This window comes from Tiliqua scincoides, chromosome 4, assembly GCF_035046505.1.
Source record: "Tiliqua scincoides isolate rTilSci1 chromosome 4, rTilSci1.hap2, whole genome shotgun sequence".
In the NCBI taxonomy this organism is placed as follows: Eukaryota; Metazoa; Chordata; class Lepidosauria; order Squamata; family Scincidae; genus Tiliqua; species Tiliqua scincoides.
The window spans coordinates 148,358,446-148,374,769 of NC_089824.1; the positions used below are offsets into that span (position 1 = coordinate 148,358,446).

The window sequence follows — 16,324 nt, forward strand, 5'->3', positions numbered from 1 at the left end:
ACATTTGAGCATAAAGCCAAGATACAGACCTGCAATTAATTTGTCTGTTTTTTAGATGCAAATGAAAAACCCTGAGCATGAGTCAAGGAAAAACAAGCTGTTTGACAGCAGTGCTGGATAGCAGACAAATTTCTCTTGCTTTCGTTTGTGAACTATATGGAGAGAGGCTTGGCCACAACACCTGCACGGAAAGCAGAACTTGTGCTCCCCCCTCCCCAGCAATGCTTGGAAAAGCTACCCTTTGAATGCCTGCCTATCATACTGGGGGTTACAGATACAGATCCATCCAGTCAGAGAAAGAGGACTACTTTGAGTCTGCAATGCTATCTTCTGGCAATGCAAGCCTATGCGTGCCTACTCAGAAGTAAATCCCATTGTGTTCAGTGGGGCTGACTCCCTGGAAAGCATGTACAGCAGTGGTTCTCAAACTTTTAGCACAGGAACCCACTTTTTAGAATGAAAATCTGTCAGGACACACTAGAAATGATGTCATGACTGGAAGTGACATCATCAAGCAGGAACATTTTTAACAATCTTAGGCTGCAGTCTTACCTACACATATCCAGGAGTAAGCCCCACTGACTCTCATTGTTAAAAGCATATATGTAGTAGCCTGTTCAAAGTACAGGTGTGTAACATTTCCCCAAAAGCTGCCACATACCATGGGAGCATCAAGTCTAATATATTAAAAATAAAATATTGAAATGAATGGGGACCCACCTGAAATAGGATCACAACCCACAGTTTGAGAAACACTGATATACAGGATTGCAGCTTTTGACCTGAGTAACTAGGTGGGGTTTACTTGGAGGTAGACAGGAATGCAGTGTTGAATCACCTTGTCTTTATTATCAGTCACTGACTGGTGGGGGGATAGGGGCAGTCCCCATTTCAACTGGAGCTGCATGAAAAATGATGGGCTTGAAATCCCACTGCCCCCACTGCCAAGATTCCCATTCATGGCCTGTGGATGAGCCCCTTCAGTCTGCATTCTGAGATTAAACCACGTGTTAAGTCATGACGTTTCCTCCTCCTCCTCTGGTTTTCTCCCCCATTGGCCTGATTAATATTCACATCCCATACAACAGAGTCTATCCGTGACTGCTTGCACAGTCATTGGCGTGCTCAGCACACACCAGAGTGCAGGTCGCACGAGCCGCCCTACATTTCCGAGGGTCCAGATCCTGTGTTGGCTTTCCAAATGAACGCCTAGACAGCCATTCCCCCAGAAGCGTGCATGGGCTTCCAGACACGTGGAGGGGTGCGCGCGCAACCCCCTGCTGCATTGCAAAGGGGAAATTCAACAGGTGCTGCTGCTGGCACGGACGGGGATCCACCAGCATAACATGGGGGTTTTCACTTTTCCGCGTGCGAAGGAGAGGCGAGGAGCCGGGTTGCTCGCCAGCCGCGCCCCGGTGGTCTTGCGGAAGCGCCCGTCCAGCCCAGGCAGCAGCAGCAGCAGCAGCAGCAGCAGCAGGAAGGGCCAGGGCTCCCCACAGAGGACGCTCTGCCCTCCCTCGACTGCTGTCGTGGGCCGTTTTTTTCCACCCGCCCCTCCTTCCCAAGACCCCGGATCCTTTCCGCCTCCTTCTCCTCCGGCGGCTTGAATGGGATCTTCCACTGCTGAATGAATGAGCGAGCGAGCGAGCGCGCACGGGTGAGTCTGGGCTGGCCAGTGGGGGGGAGCTGGGCTGGCAGGCTCGGCTCGGCTCCAGGGAGCCCTTGCGGGGGAGGCTGCTGCCCTGTTCCTGGGCGCGATGGTGCCTCCCTGCCCGGGCTGCCCAGCAGGGGCTTCGGCGAGCACGTTTCAGGGAGTGCCTTCCCTGGCGGGCAGGCAGGACGCGTGGCTGGCCTCCCCAGCGCTTGCAGGAGCCCGAGGGCCAGGTAAAGAGCCGCTCCGCAGTCCCAGGGGCCCTGGTGGGGGGCCTCCTGGGGGCAGGACTGAGACCCGCCGGAGGGGCCCGCTGGGATGATGATGATGGCGTACTTGTTGTTTGCTCTGGGACGGGGGGGGAGGGGGAGGAGGAGGAAGGCATCCAGCCAGCTTCCCCAACGCTGCCTCCCTTCTTCCATCTGTTGCACCGGCCAGCGCCGTGTGTAACGCTACAACATCCTCCTACTTTGGGCTGGGGTGTTGGCAGTCAAGCGCTGTTCCTCCCCTTCCAGGTCGTAGCACTTTCCCAAGTTCCGCTTATTTAGGTTGTACTTCTACCTAAAAGGCTCTGGAGTGGGATGTTCAACTTCAGATTTTTTAAAAATTTTTTAGTCTGCAACAGGGCAGCAAAGCAAAACTTTATTTCTATCAATAAAGGACTGTAGATCAGTGTTTCTCAAACTGTGGGTCAGGACCCACAGAAAGAGTCTGTGAATACAGTAGAACCTCTTTAAGTTGACCACCCAAAGGACTGGAGGAATTGGTCAACATAGGGAGGTGGTCAACATACGGGGGGGAAGGCTCTAGAAAATTAGGTCTAGAAAAACCCAAGGCTCTAGAAAATTAGGTCAACTTAAGGAGGTGGTCATTATAGAGAGGTGGTCAACTTTGGAGGTTCTACTGTATTATTTTTATTATTACTTTTATGGAAAAGTTACAGAAGAGAGCAATCAAAATGACTGCTGGGTTGGGGCACCTTTCCTATGAGGAAAGGCTACAGCATTTGGGCCTCTTCAGTCTAGAAAAGAGGCACCTGAGGGGGACATGATTGAGACATACAAAATCATGCAGGGGATGGACAGAGTGGATAGAGAAACGCGTAACGCCAGAACCAGGGGACATCCACGAAATGAGCATTGGGAGAGTTAGAACAGACAGAAGAAAATATTTCTTTACCCAGCGTCTAATTAGTCTGTGGAACTCCTTGCCACAGGAAGTAGTGATGGCATCTTGCCTGTATGTCTTTAAGAGGGGATTGGACAAATTTCTGGAGGTGAAGTTCATTATGGGTTGCAAGTTATAGCGGGTAGGTGCAAGGTCTTGGTTTCTAGAGGCAGGCCGCCTCTGATTGCCAGATGCAGGGTAGGGCACCGGGATGCAGGTTGTGTCTGTTGTCTGTGTGCTCCCTGGGGCATTTGGTGGGCCACTGTGAGATACAGGAAGCTGGACTAGATGGGCTTTTGGCCTGATGCAGCGGGGCTCTTCTTATGTTCTTATGATCCACTAGGATGGTCGTGAGCCAATTTCAGGTGGGTCCTCATTCATTTCAGTATTTTATTTTTAATATATTAGATTTGATGCTCCCATGGTGCGTGACTGCTTTTGGGGAAATGTTACAGACCTGTACTTTTAACAAGCTACTATGTATATTCTTTTAACAATGATAGTCAATGGGACTTACTCCTGGGTAAGTGTGGGTAGGTTGGCAGCCTAGGATAGTTAAAAATTTTCCTGCTTGATGATGTCACTTCCAGTCATGACATCACTTCCAGTGGGTCCTGACAGATTTTCATTCTAAAAAGTGGGTTCGAGTGTGAAATGTGTGAGAACCACTGCTGTAGACCAGTGTTTCTCAACCAGTGGTACAGGTATCACCAGTGGTACTTGAGGTGGTGTCTGGTGGTACTTGCAGGACCCCCTGACACTTGGCAGCGGGACCAGGAATGCAACACAACAAACAGTGTTAGGCAGGCTCCAAAGCATGCTTTTTTGCACTCAAAAAAGCCCTCCCATCCACCCAAAGCCATTTCACTGTTGTTTTCGTGTTGCATTTGGTCCCAACCTAGAAGTAACTGGCAATCGGGTCAAATAAGTAGACCATGTGAAGTGGTCCCATGGAAGGCAAACCTTGAGCAACACTGCTGTAGATCATTATTATTCCATTCCACAGTTGAAGAAACTGAGGCTGAGAGTGTGATTTGCCCAATGCTATCCAGTAGGTTCTTAACTAAGTTATGATTTGATCTTTGATCTTGAGAGTCCACTGGGTTCCACCAGGCTTTCATAATGAAGGGTGGTGATGTTCAAGTGGCTGGTTGCCATAAGAATGTGATTTTTGTGCTCAGGGGGGTGGCATCAATGCATGGGTCCCAAACAAATGTAAAGCTCCAGAGAAGCCAACTTTTTCCCTGCACTTAGCATCATTTGTGTGCCCTTAACAGCTATTCGAGAGGAGAAAATTCTGCAGAAAAAACAACATCTGCAGTGTGATGGCAAACATCACCTACTGAATTTCTTCATGCTGCGCATTTGCTAAAGACAGTCCTGCCAACAAGGTGAGCAACCATAACTCTGGATATTTCTGGTCTATAGCCAGAAATATTGTAGTGGGAGGGGACATAAGGATTGGGATATCATGAACAAAGATACTTTGATATGTTTTATTTAAGTGTATGGCACCTTGGTATTCTACGCAGTCCCTCACTGTCTGAAAACATTTCCTTGCATCACCACAAGTTAAAATGAGGCACTACCCTCTTTTTCCCCCTTCCGCATGAAAGATAAGCATTCAGGAAGAGAATAGATATAGCCCTGAAGAAGCCAGTCTCTCTCTCTCCCCCCCCCCCCCCCGTGGTTACAAAATCTGTTTGGGTTTGTATGTGTGCCCAACAATACTGTACTGTGCTTTGAGCATTCCTGATCCCTCAATCCAGGTATTTCCCCATGTGCCCTGCACAGTACTTACAGACTTCTAGCATTAGTTGTCCTCTATGCCACCTGCAAAGCTCAACTGCAGAATAGAAGGGGTGGGAGGAGAAGAAAAAAAATGAGCTCAAAACCCTCCCTGTTATAACTTTAATATGTAGGGCTTTGGTTGCAGGAATCTCTAGCCTACTTCCTACTAACAGTACAGTACTGATATTTTATGTATCTCCCCCTCCGTAACTGAGACCTTGGTGAGTTTTAGCACAAAAGAAATTAATGTCATACTTACTACTGAAGCAGTTAAAAAGCAGAACATAAGCTGACTGATAAACCTGTACTGACAGGTTGGAGAGGTCTATCAGATGGCTCACTATGGAAATGTGTGACTTCTTGTTGGAGTCCTACTAATGGTATTGGGACTAGGAAAATTCTAGCCACCTAAAGATTGTAACATTAAGAAACAAGATATATTATTTCCAGCCCTAAGAACAGTTGAATACCGTCTTTTTGACAAAAAGCATAGGAAATGTCACTTCCCCAAAACGTGTTCTGATGAAGTTCAGGCAGGATAGAAGCTAGAATTTCCTCTAACTTTAAAAGGTGAAAACTGAGTGAACCCCATGCATGATTTCTGTTCACTGTGGAGCTTGGGGGCCATGTGCAGCCCGGTTCTATGCATGCTTATTCAAAGTACTGCTGAATTCAGTGATATGTGCTCCCATGTAAGTGTGCATAGGATGGCTACAGGTTTGTAGAGTTCTGAGAATCTGAATGGACCAGAAGAAATCCAGGTGGCTACTTCAAAAGGGATGTTCACAAGATTGTTTGGGTATCTTACCTACATCATGGTCCTGGAATGTCTTATAAGAGGTTCAAGAAGAATTATATAGCAACAGAGTACAGTGCTTTTATTTATTTATTTAATTTATATCCCACCTTTCTGTTCCAGTAAAGGGCACTCAAGAAACTTTAGAAACTGTTCTTAACTTTCTTAAGTCCCATGCTCTTTTGTGCCCAGAGGTACATTCCAGGAGTTTATGGCAGAGGAAAGCTGAAGTATGTGTAACTTTTTTTTACCATGTTTCTTCTACATATAGTAGAACTCAGATAACTGGTGTGGAGGGATGGAGAGAAGGATAAAATAATTAAAATTCCATGGTTTCCAGAACTGGGCTGTGTGTGACTCACAAATCTGGCACACACTGTCACGTTGCTCTGTTTTTCTTCCAAATGGGGTTGATTTTGCATCCTTTTATATTGTGAGCCCTTTTGGGACAGGGAGCCATTAGTTGTTTGTTTGATTTTCTCTGTAAAACACTTTGTGAACTTTCCGTTGAAAAGCGGTATATAAATACTGTTGTTAATAATAATAATAAATAGTGAAAGCTGTCTTTTGCTCCCAGGTAGGTATGTCTGCAGTGCTGGCTCCCTTGTCTGTCTGCTGGCAGCTGTGATTATGCCAGTAGGTGATACGCTGGGGTTGTACGTATTCATTTGCATCTGTCATGCTGAGTAATACAGTCAGATTGCTGCACCAATTGCTTCTTGAGACCCAGCGTGGGTGTCTGCACAGAACAAGAGAATGGAAGCAATAAACCCTTGGGCTTAGCAGCCAGCCAGCCCCTTCTCCACGTACACATCAGGCAGAAATTTAAAGAGCAAAATGGGCAAGGATAGTCCTGAGCAGGTGCCAACAAGCTTTTTTGCTCCAGCTACAGGGAGGTCTGTTGCTTGGGGACAGAAGAGCATTAATGAGGTGGGCTGGCTGATCTCTTCTCCAAATGATGGGCAATTATAATCTCATTTGTCTAGATGGGAGAACTAATGGCTACAGGCAAATTAAAAAATTTTCTGCTAAGGTTTGCAATATTTTACTGCTAACTCTCCAGGAGTTAGCAGTAAAATGAAGCAAACCTCCATGTGAGAGTTAGGTGAAGGTTTGGGAGGGAACAATTTTGTATTTGAATTGTATGTTGGGTCCTTGCTTTTACTGTGAGCTGTTTTTTCTCAACAGGTTTGTTCCCCAAAGGGGTATGTAAACAGAAAGGGCTCATCTTTGCTTCCCAACTGAGCAAACAACATGCCAGAACAGAGTAATGATTATAGAGTGGTTGTGTTTGGCGCCGCAGGTGTTGGTAAGAGTTCTTTGGTCCTTCGTTTTGTAAGGGGAACGTTCAGGGAGACATACATCCCTACTGTTGAAGACACGTACCGCCAAGTGATCAGCTGTGACAAGAACATCTGCACCCTCCAGATCACAGACTCCACCGGAAGTCACCAGTTTCCTGCCATGCAAAGACTGTCCATCTCCAAAGGCCATGCTTTCATGTTGGTGTACTCTGTTACCAGTAGGCAATCGGTAGAAGAGCTGCTTCCGATCTATGAACAGATCTGCCAGATCAAAGGAGACATCCAGAAGGTCCCTATCATGCTGGTAGGAAACAAGAGTGATGACACCCAGAGAGAGGTGGATGCCAGTGAAGGAGAACTCCTTGCCAGCAAATGGAAATGCTCCTTCATGGAGACTTCGGCCAAAATGAACTACAACGTACAAGAGCTCTTTGAAGAGCTCTTGAATTTGGAAAAGAGAAGAAGTGTAAGTCTTCAGGTGGATGGTAAGAAATCTAAGCAGCGGAAGAAGGATAAACTGAAAGGCAAGTGCTCTCTCATGTGAACAGCTGGATTCTGTGCTTCTGGGTATTTAAACAGGTGCAAAGACTTAATCCAGCAGAACTAGGAAAATGTCTGGAAAATCTCACGCTCCTTGGAAAATGTCTGAGTACTGAGAGATCCAGAGGAGAATTGCCTGGGCTGATTTTTATTGTCTTGCTAATGAATTTTGCTTGGGGTGTTTGGTACATTTGCTTACTTATAGTTGGGTTTTGCATGTTTTGTTCTACACAAGCAGTTAGAAAAGACCCATCAACATCCCCATGCTCCCCAACAACCAGTGTTATCCTCTACGTAACAGTACAAGCTGTTGTGGTCATCTCTTTAAAAAGCAACATTACCTTAAGCCTGTTTTGTTTTTTTAAAAGCAGCAGTAATATGCAATCTGCAAATTATACACTCCCTCTTATGTTGGGGGTGAGGAGTGATACCAGGCTTGTGTCATAAATAGGGCTACAGTTAGTAGACCAGAAACAAAATGAGCAATTTTGTCTGTATATATTTCAAACAGAAAAGGTTCTTAGGCTTGGATTTAATCAGGTAAATGAAGCACTGACAACAGATCTGTATTGCATATCCAATTCTTGGGTTATGACAAATGTAGGGAAGCAGTATTCCTCACCAAAGATACAATAGTTGTTTCATGTTTAAATTTCAGATGTGGTGGTGTATATTGCAAAGATCTTATGTGAATGATTAAAGTGATTTTAGTATCGACTGTGGATCTGTTGGTTCTGAAAAAGTCCAAGTTTGTCCTTTCTGCTAGAGAGGATCGGTGACCTTAAACAATCCTTGCACCTTACATCTGATTAGTGAAGAGGTGATCATAGTTATTTCAGTGTCTCTGGTTTTGCTGTAGTGTTTTTAAAGGCAAACCCTTGAATCTACACATGTCCCATTGAAATGCATGGAAGCTGTGCTTAGTACATTATGGTGTAAAGAACCTGTCTGGAGTAGAAGTTAACCTGAATCCAAAAGTAGCCCTTAATTTAAAGTTCTGTTCCCATTCCAGCTGCACGAGCTTGTTTTTGGAACAGAGTCAGCAACCTGCTGAGGTCACAAACAATGGGCAATAGTAGGGCTCTCCAAACTCTGGCCTGTGGGCAAGAGCCGGGGTTTTGAAAAAGCCCTCCCCTCTGCATCAGTGGCGCTTACCGGTCCTCATCCCTATGCCCAGATCAGCTTGAAAGAAACATGGCACCACAGCAGAACAGTAAGTGCTGCTTGACATGCAGAGGGCTTTTTCGGGTCACAGCTGTTTCCAGTTTGGCGACATCTGGGCTATAGCTAGTAGGCAAATAATGTTGAGGACCCAAAGATGAAGCTTCAAAAATCTCTTACAGCAGCAACTTCCAATGGGTAACTGGGTTCATTTGTAGTGATAGCATGTTTTGTACTGTTCTGCATGATTCTTTCAGAATGTAGATTGTATGACTGAATGCTTCCACTCATCAAACCCTCCTAGCATGTTGAAAATTAGCAGTTGAGGGTGGTTAAGAGTTAGAAGCCATTTTTTTCTCCATTTAGCTGGGCTTTCATAGCCAAGGGTTGTGTTTTGTTCTTGGTTGGTCTAAATGTGTGGAAATGTTAAGCATGTAATCACACTCACTGTAGTAGAACATGCCTAGGAAGTCTGTACCATGTGCCATCTCTGAATGTGTAGTTTAGTTTTCATTCTGGAGTGTCACTTCAAGAGAGGGTAACAAGGATATGTCCAAATGAATTTCTGCAGGCAGGGAACTTCCTGCCTGCAGAAGAGTAGTAGAGTCATTAGAGAGTAATAGTCTCTGCCTTATCACTACCTCTACTGGATGCCTTATGGTGGCAGGCTGGCATTTAAAGCAAGGCATCTCATTAATGGACAAGATGGCTCCTTGACACTTGGCTGTTCAACTGTGCCTAGTTATCTCATGAAATGGGACAACTAGCTTCTTGGAAAGCTAAGGTTGCTTATTGCCCTCATCTTGTAGGTATAATGAATTGTTTGATATGAATATTAATGAACAGGCAATTGTTGTTGGCATCCTTCAGTCTCGGAAGACTATGGTGTCACGCTCTGAATGGTGGTTCTGGAACAGAGTGTCCTCTCCAGTACACGAAGCCTGGGTAAAGTAGGTATGGAGGATAGGCTGTTACCCATGCAGCAAATCCCCCCTCTCCACGTCGCTGAAATGGTCCAATGGAAAGGCTGAGGCCAATACGGTTGGTTCCAGCGACGTCGCAGGAGTTGCCAGAACGTGACTGTGTTCAGCCATTAACTGCCTCAGGGACTCCGGCTCTGGATTTTGCCTCGAGGTTGACTCCTGAAGCCTTTTCCATAACTGGATGTAGCCACAAGGCAGTGGAGGTTTGGGATCAGAGTTTTCCTTCTCTCAGATGAGCTGCCTTCCCAGGCTGACGAGTCCATCTACCTGGTGGCTGTTTAGTCGCCTCTTACGACAAGTACAGCCAAACTGAGGGCCTTTTCCCCTGGGGGCTGGGGATAAGAACAGGCAATTAGCGGAGTTAAAAAACACCACAAAATTATGATAAAACACAGGACCAGCCCAGTCATGCAGGTGGTTGAGCCCTTTATGGTGGTGGTGCTGTGTGCCCATTTGACACCCCCCCCCGGCTCAGTTGTCCCATCTGCCTGCCCCATCATCTTGCACAGTCAGAGCACATATAAGAGGAGGCTGGAGATTGGAGGGCTTACTGTTTCCTGCTCCAGCTTCACTAAGGGTACAGTCCTAACCAGGTCTGCTCAGAAGTAAGTCCTATTTTGTTCAGTGGGGCTTACTCTCAGGAAAGTGTGGTTAGGATTGCAGCCCAAGTCTTGTAAACTTGCTGGTGGAGAAGTTACTTCATGCAAGAGAAGCTGCTAAAGTCAAGAACTTCATCCATAGGAGAGGCCCATTGCTTGCATGTGTTTGTTGAGTGAAAAGGCTCCCTAAGAGGATGCTCACTTTCTCCCTTAATTATTCTACTCCTAGGATTCTCCCCCAATTAGTCACTTGACAAAAAGGGGCAGCAGAGCAGGATAATGAAGATGATGAGGTTTGTCCTGAGAGGAAAAATGATGGGGTTGGTGTTGGGCGCACGCTGATGGTGAAATTTGCAGGGTGGGCAGTGAAATTTGGGGATAGGTTTAGGCAGTGGATTACCTTGCTCCAATGAAAGATCTTATTCTCTGAGTCAGATCTTATCTTATCTGACTCAGCCTTTACTTGTGGGGAATCTCCTCCTTTTGGTAGCAGACTCAGTCATGCGATTGAGAAGGCTCCAAGGGGAGGTGTTTCTCCTGTGCACCCCAGACTAACCTTGCCTGCATGCAGACTAGAAGGTTCCTAGCATTGTTAGTTCTTAAAATATTTTTTTCCTTTTCCTTGGCAACTTGTCGTTTTCCTTCCCAACTGTAGTTAAGTTTCCAGAAGTAGAAGCCTCCTTCACTTGCTTCTGGGAAAGACTGAAGCGTCTCGGTTTTTTTTTTTCTGAACTTTGCACTGGGCCTATGAACCCCTTGATTTGGCCTTTCCCCCTCACAGTGGTGGGATAGACTTTGTTGCCACAATAGGCGGCTGAAGGTCCAATCCTATCCAACTTTCCAGCACTGATGCATCCACAATGCAGTCCCCACGGCTAGCGAACAAATGTTCCCTTACCTTGAGGAGGCCTCCATGACTGCTCCCCCAACACAGGAAGCAGTGCACGCCCCATTGGCATGGCTACACCAGCACTGAAAAGTTGGATAGGATTGGCCCTGAGACTCTACACTCCCTTCCTGCACCAAGCAGGGAGGCCATGTCAATCATTAGAGTGGTCTGTGCTGCAGTCATCTAGGCCTGCCCATCCTTGGGGGGAGGGGGGGGAGAATGTTTCCACTGCAGGTTCTGTGGCCTCTTCCCCCCTCTGCAGGTTCTGTTGTATTCCCCTTCCCATCCACAGGCTGGGCAGCAATGGCCAGGATGCAACTTGTGGCTTGCAGCCCCTCTTTTTCCTCTGTCATCAAGGGGGCAAAACTTGGACTTGCTACATTGGAGACTGGTTTCTGGAGCCACACAAGTGAGCAGAGCCCAGCATTTTGCATGTCTCTGGAGCTGAACAATGCAAGGCTTCATCGCTGCTAGCCCCTTGAGTGTTTTCACTGTGCCTCTGCCTTTGACTCACAGACTGACCAGTGAGTATTAAAGGTAGTTGGACCTGCTGGTGGTTAGGTAACTTCCTCCCCCCCTTACAAAAAACAGGATGTTTCCTTCTTTGTCTAATGCCAGAGGGACAGAAAAAGACCAAATGGTTCAAAGACAAACATTGAAACAGCCCTGAGGAAGGGGTTTGAAGTCTCTTCAACTGCCTTGAGAGCCTTGGTAATCAATTCACTCTTCTTGTACAGAAGGTGAAATGTTGACAGTTATGTAATGTAGGTGTGAGAAAACCTCTGCTTTGCTACGTGATGATTAAGAGCAAGTGTTGCATTGTGGCTTTGAGATTGAGCTGCAAATCGGGGCTGCCCTGATCTGAATCTAGTTTCAAGCTCAGCGTTTTGTCAGTGGCCAAGATCTTTCTAGCATTCACTCAAGCCAAGAGTAAGTCTCATTTGGCAAAGGTCCTCTGCAACTTTGGGAGACTTCTCCCTGTGGCTGCCACCTCTAATTGCTTCATGATCAGCATAACTGGTAAATTATCTTTTAGCCAACCCTGAATTTATCCCTGTCCTCCATAAATGGGAGTTTTAATTACTGGCATCTTCTAATATGTTTTTTCAGTTCAGAAATAGCACTAGTATGCAATACAAAAAGTCATAGGAAGAAACCAATAAATACAGACATACACTGAGTATGAACTGAGTATTTTAAGGTGAGTTTGCTAATACCAGTTTTCTGTTTGAACTAGAAGCAATTATACAATGAGCAATGGAAGGAGGAAGCTTTTATAAAAGTACTGGAAAATTTCATTGGGCAGGCTGGACTAGTAATTGCATTTTTTCAGTGGAAAACCAATTGCTACAAGACAAACTTTTTTTTAAAAAATGGTATGACAATATGGAAGTCTTCAGAATTCAATGGGCTGGTAATGAGATTGTCAACATTGTTTAAAAAAAATCAGTGAATGCAGAATGGCAATTCTAGACTAAACAGTTAGTGCGAAAGCAACTTTAGGCACATTTGAGCCGTTTGTGATGTGGTGCAGGAGAAAAGCTATCGAGAAAAAGAAGAGAGCTTCTCATGCATACATGGATCTGTTCAGGTAATTCTCAGTGCCATAAATGTAATCTTTATGAGCTTTATATGGTGGACACTTTTTAAAATAAGCAGGCCCAGAGCCCAAGTCTCCTGAAATGTGGCTGCTTCTTATGCCTTACCACTAAAACCAGTGAAAATTGCCTGTGTAAATTAGACCAGTATTAATTGTTCACCAATAATCACACTATTTTGAAAGCGGGCAAATTAAGACCACATTAATCAAGAGCTGCCTGTACTGGGAAATAGGTTCAGGACTAAGCATTAGTGACCTTGCTATAAATTAACCCATTTCTGCCCGCCCCTCAGGTGTACTCATTTGATCCCTGTTGGATATATGCTTAAGCCAGATGAGGCCTGACAGAAGATCTGCCTGATCAGAAGAAATGTTCATAATGAAATGACTTTTGGAACTGTAGTAAAACAGAAGTGCTCTTTTTGGATCACATTATCAGGTGGTTTCACTTTTCCTTCTTGAATAAAGTTCATCCCAGGGTTGGGAGCCCTGTGTTTATCCAGTGATCTTGCATATCCTGAGAAATAAAGCATTAAACAGGCTTTTGCTGGCTACATTATCGAAATCAACAGGCTAGCTGGAACAAACTTTCTTATATTTGTTTATCTCTTATAGTTTACTTTCCTCAACTAAATGTTGCTGTTAGAGTGATTCCTGGGGGGCATAGTTGTGGCTGGTTTCCCCCTCCCCACTAATGATAATGCAGTCCTATCAGTGTACACTTTCAGTGATCCCTCTTTGGTTGGCAAACAGAAAGTAGAACTGAAGATGTTTTGATGCAAATAACCAGGCCTAATCCTGGTTCAGGAGAACATTAATTATGGTACCGGACAATCCAGGAAATGGAGACACCCTTAAATCTCAAAATGCAGCAATGATTACAGCTCTCAATGAATTAAGTGTAAAGTTTTAGGAATTTATTACATTATACTAATGTAGCCTTATTGCACCCAGTATTTTATTTGATAGTAACTGCTCTCCATTGCATTTCTTTTTTTAATTAAATACTAGGGGCCCATTATGGCCAAAGCACATAAAAAGTCCTTTTGATTTCAGTGGTAAAGATTTATGCCTGTATTTAAGTCTTTTGCAGAAATCAGTGGGATTTAAAGGGGCTTGACGTTGGCTGAGCAACGTTTAGTTTGCTTAGGTTTAATTTGGTTGTCCACTTAATCTGTTTCTATGGGTTAGTATGAATTCAGATCAATCACTTTCATGCAGATAATGAACTACAGAAGATGAATATCAAATTCAGCAACACACAGCTCTAAATCTAAGTAAGGATCAATATCTATCTGTCTGTGCCTCTATCTCCTATTAACCGAGCTTCTTTGGTCGTTACCTACATAATTTTAAATGGAATAAATCATAAAGACATTGTTTGATGGACTGTCTTATGTGTGAGGCTGCAGCCTGTAAGATTTGTTTCCCTAGCTAGAACTCATGTGGGTGTAGTCTGCGAACAGGAAGAAAAATATCAGTCAAGATGCTGTTTGTTTAGACATGTAGCATTTCAGTGGTTTGGAGGAAGCAGAAGATTGTGATCTATGATGCTTTTTTACATAGTAGCAAAAGAATTTAAGAATAATAGAAATGCCCTTGGCCTTTACAAGCAGGCTGTTTCATTAGTGCAATCTATTAAGGAAGAAGGAATACCTGTGTTTATACTTGGGCCATTGCAACTCCCAAACAGACTTGCCAGTTATTTTCACAAGATCAGCAAAGATAAATATTCAGCAGATGGAGGACTATTTCACACAGATTTTCACCAAGTATACCCTTTATGGGAAGCAGCTAGGTACCCCATTGTGTACCCAAATGTATTGGCATGTACGTTTACACGTGTAAACATGTGTGAATGCGTTCACACATTGTTTACAGGTGTAAACTTGCATGCAAGCATTAAAGGTGCATCCCATTCAACATCCTGCCTGAGAGCAAAGCAGGAAAGCAACAGCCCTCCTTGTTTGTCTGCAGAACTACACTGTTTCTGACATGCAATGTGTGAGATGACTTTGTGATTCACTGCCATAACTCAAGGGGAAATGAAAATACCATTTGTCAGAAATGTGATATAGTTTCATAACCGAACAAGAAAAGGAGAATCTATTCTCATAAGGATTTTCAAGAATCATTGCTTATAAAATGTTAGTAATACTTGAAAAAAGGACATTCATTTGATTTTCTCCCTGGCATTCAACTTATAGACACTGAGACTTATGGACCACATATTTTTCCTGGTTAGATCTTTTTATAGGGAGGTAACATTAGCCTGGTTTGCACTGCTGTAAAAACCTTCTATAATTTTTCCCCCCAAAAAAGTTATGAATAGAATTCTAGTCTCTGCCATCTTTGAGCCATCTTGTACGTCTGTTACAACCTTGCACAAATAATTTAATATTAGGCCGCACATCTTAATTGATTAAAAGGTAGATAATCACTCAAATTAAAAAAAAAATAGCTAACAGTTATATTAAGTTTATGCAGTTTCTCTCAAGATGTCAGCCTCACAGATTTCATTTTGCTATGTGATAAACAGCTTGACTGCACTGGTTAGAGGCTTGAGGCTTGCAAAGCATATGGAGCCGTCTTGTACTATTGGATAAGGAAAGCATTCTAAATCTGTACAGGCCTGAAAACAGGACGTCAAGCAGGGAAGAAAGAGACAAGTTTTTCCTGTTCAAATGTGGTGCACATTGTCATACATAGAACTAGCTATGGGTGGCACCAGATGTCAGCCAGTGTGAGTCTACCTGACCAGGCCAACTCTTGAACCTGCAGTACTTGCCCAGTGTACCCTCAAGAGGCAGATGGAGGGTACTTGGAAGGCGCAGTCAAAGCTCTGCACTAGGGCCCCCAGCAACCTGGCACCACTGGAGCTAGCTTTCAGTAGCAGACTGTGTAAACATGAGAGATGCCTCTCCAGGAGAGCTTCAAGAAGAGTGCCTGAGACTGAGAGCACCTACTGTAGTAACACTCCACCTCATCATTTCATACCTAGCCTATTAGTGAGGCACACCCAGTTGTATGATTAAAGGTTGGGTTTCCCCTATGACTAGGTACATCATCTAAATGCAGTTTGGACCAAGTAAAAAAGTGTGTACAAGCTACTGGAACTAGAGCAGTGGGTGTTCTAAAGTTATGAGGGGAAAGGTTGGGGTTTGAATATAATCTACAATACCAACACTCTAATTTTAGCCAATTGGTACCCTTGTATATAACCTTCATGCCCTTCTATATAAGGTTTATATAACCTATAATCTTGTAGCTGATCCCCATTGCCCCCAGTAACTCATTTTGTTTGCAAGGTGGGCCTCACTACTCAAAGCAACCAAAATGTTTTCGTGAGAATAACCATATCTTTTTAAGGTATTACTGAAGGAGTTTGCTATCCAAATGGTATGTTGCAAATGACGTTTGAGTATCATTCCGAAAAATGTTCACAGAATGCACCGAGATTGTCGAAAGCTACTCACAGGCACTGCAGAAAGAGGTGGGACAATGGTGTCACATTCCTTATCTTGATTGAGGCAACATGGAATAGAATAGGCCACTGCTGTTCACATTTATACAGGAGACAACAGACTGGCGAACATATTCTGTAGATCTCAATTTGAATATACTGTAGACTTTGATGGCCCAGACTGGCTCTAACAATGCACACAGTTGTTATTGTTATGACACTCACAACCATTGAGCAAGCAAAGTATTGGACATCCTTCCCCTGCCCCTATCTAAAATAAATCCATGTACACTTCACATCACATAGGGAATGCTCAAAATTTGTATAACTTGAAAAATATAGTTTATTATCTGATACAAAAACAAATGAGAGTTAGCCCT

General features: G+C 44.3%; 1 protein-coding gene across 1 annotated transcript; it reads left to right on the forward strand.

Moving 5' to 3' along the window:
* The first annotated feature begins 6,659 nt into the window (after positions 1 to 6,659).
* DIRAS3 (DIRAS family GTPase 3) lies at positions 6,660 to 7,433 on the forward strand. Its single transcript, XM_066625445.1, has one exon. It carries the CDS (start codon positions 6,660 to 6,662, stop codon positions 7,251 to 7,253), a length of 594 nt encoding a protein of 197 aa, XP_066481542.1. The 3' UTR covers positions 7,254 to 7,433.
* Positions 7,434 to 16,324: the final 8,891 nt, after the last annotated feature.

What these genes read in the sequence shown, in the direction of transcription:
- DIRAS3 (XM_066625445.1), top strand. Translation starts at nt 6,660, where the DNA reads ATGCCAGAACAGAGTAATGATTATAGAGTGGTTGTGTTTGGCGCCGCA.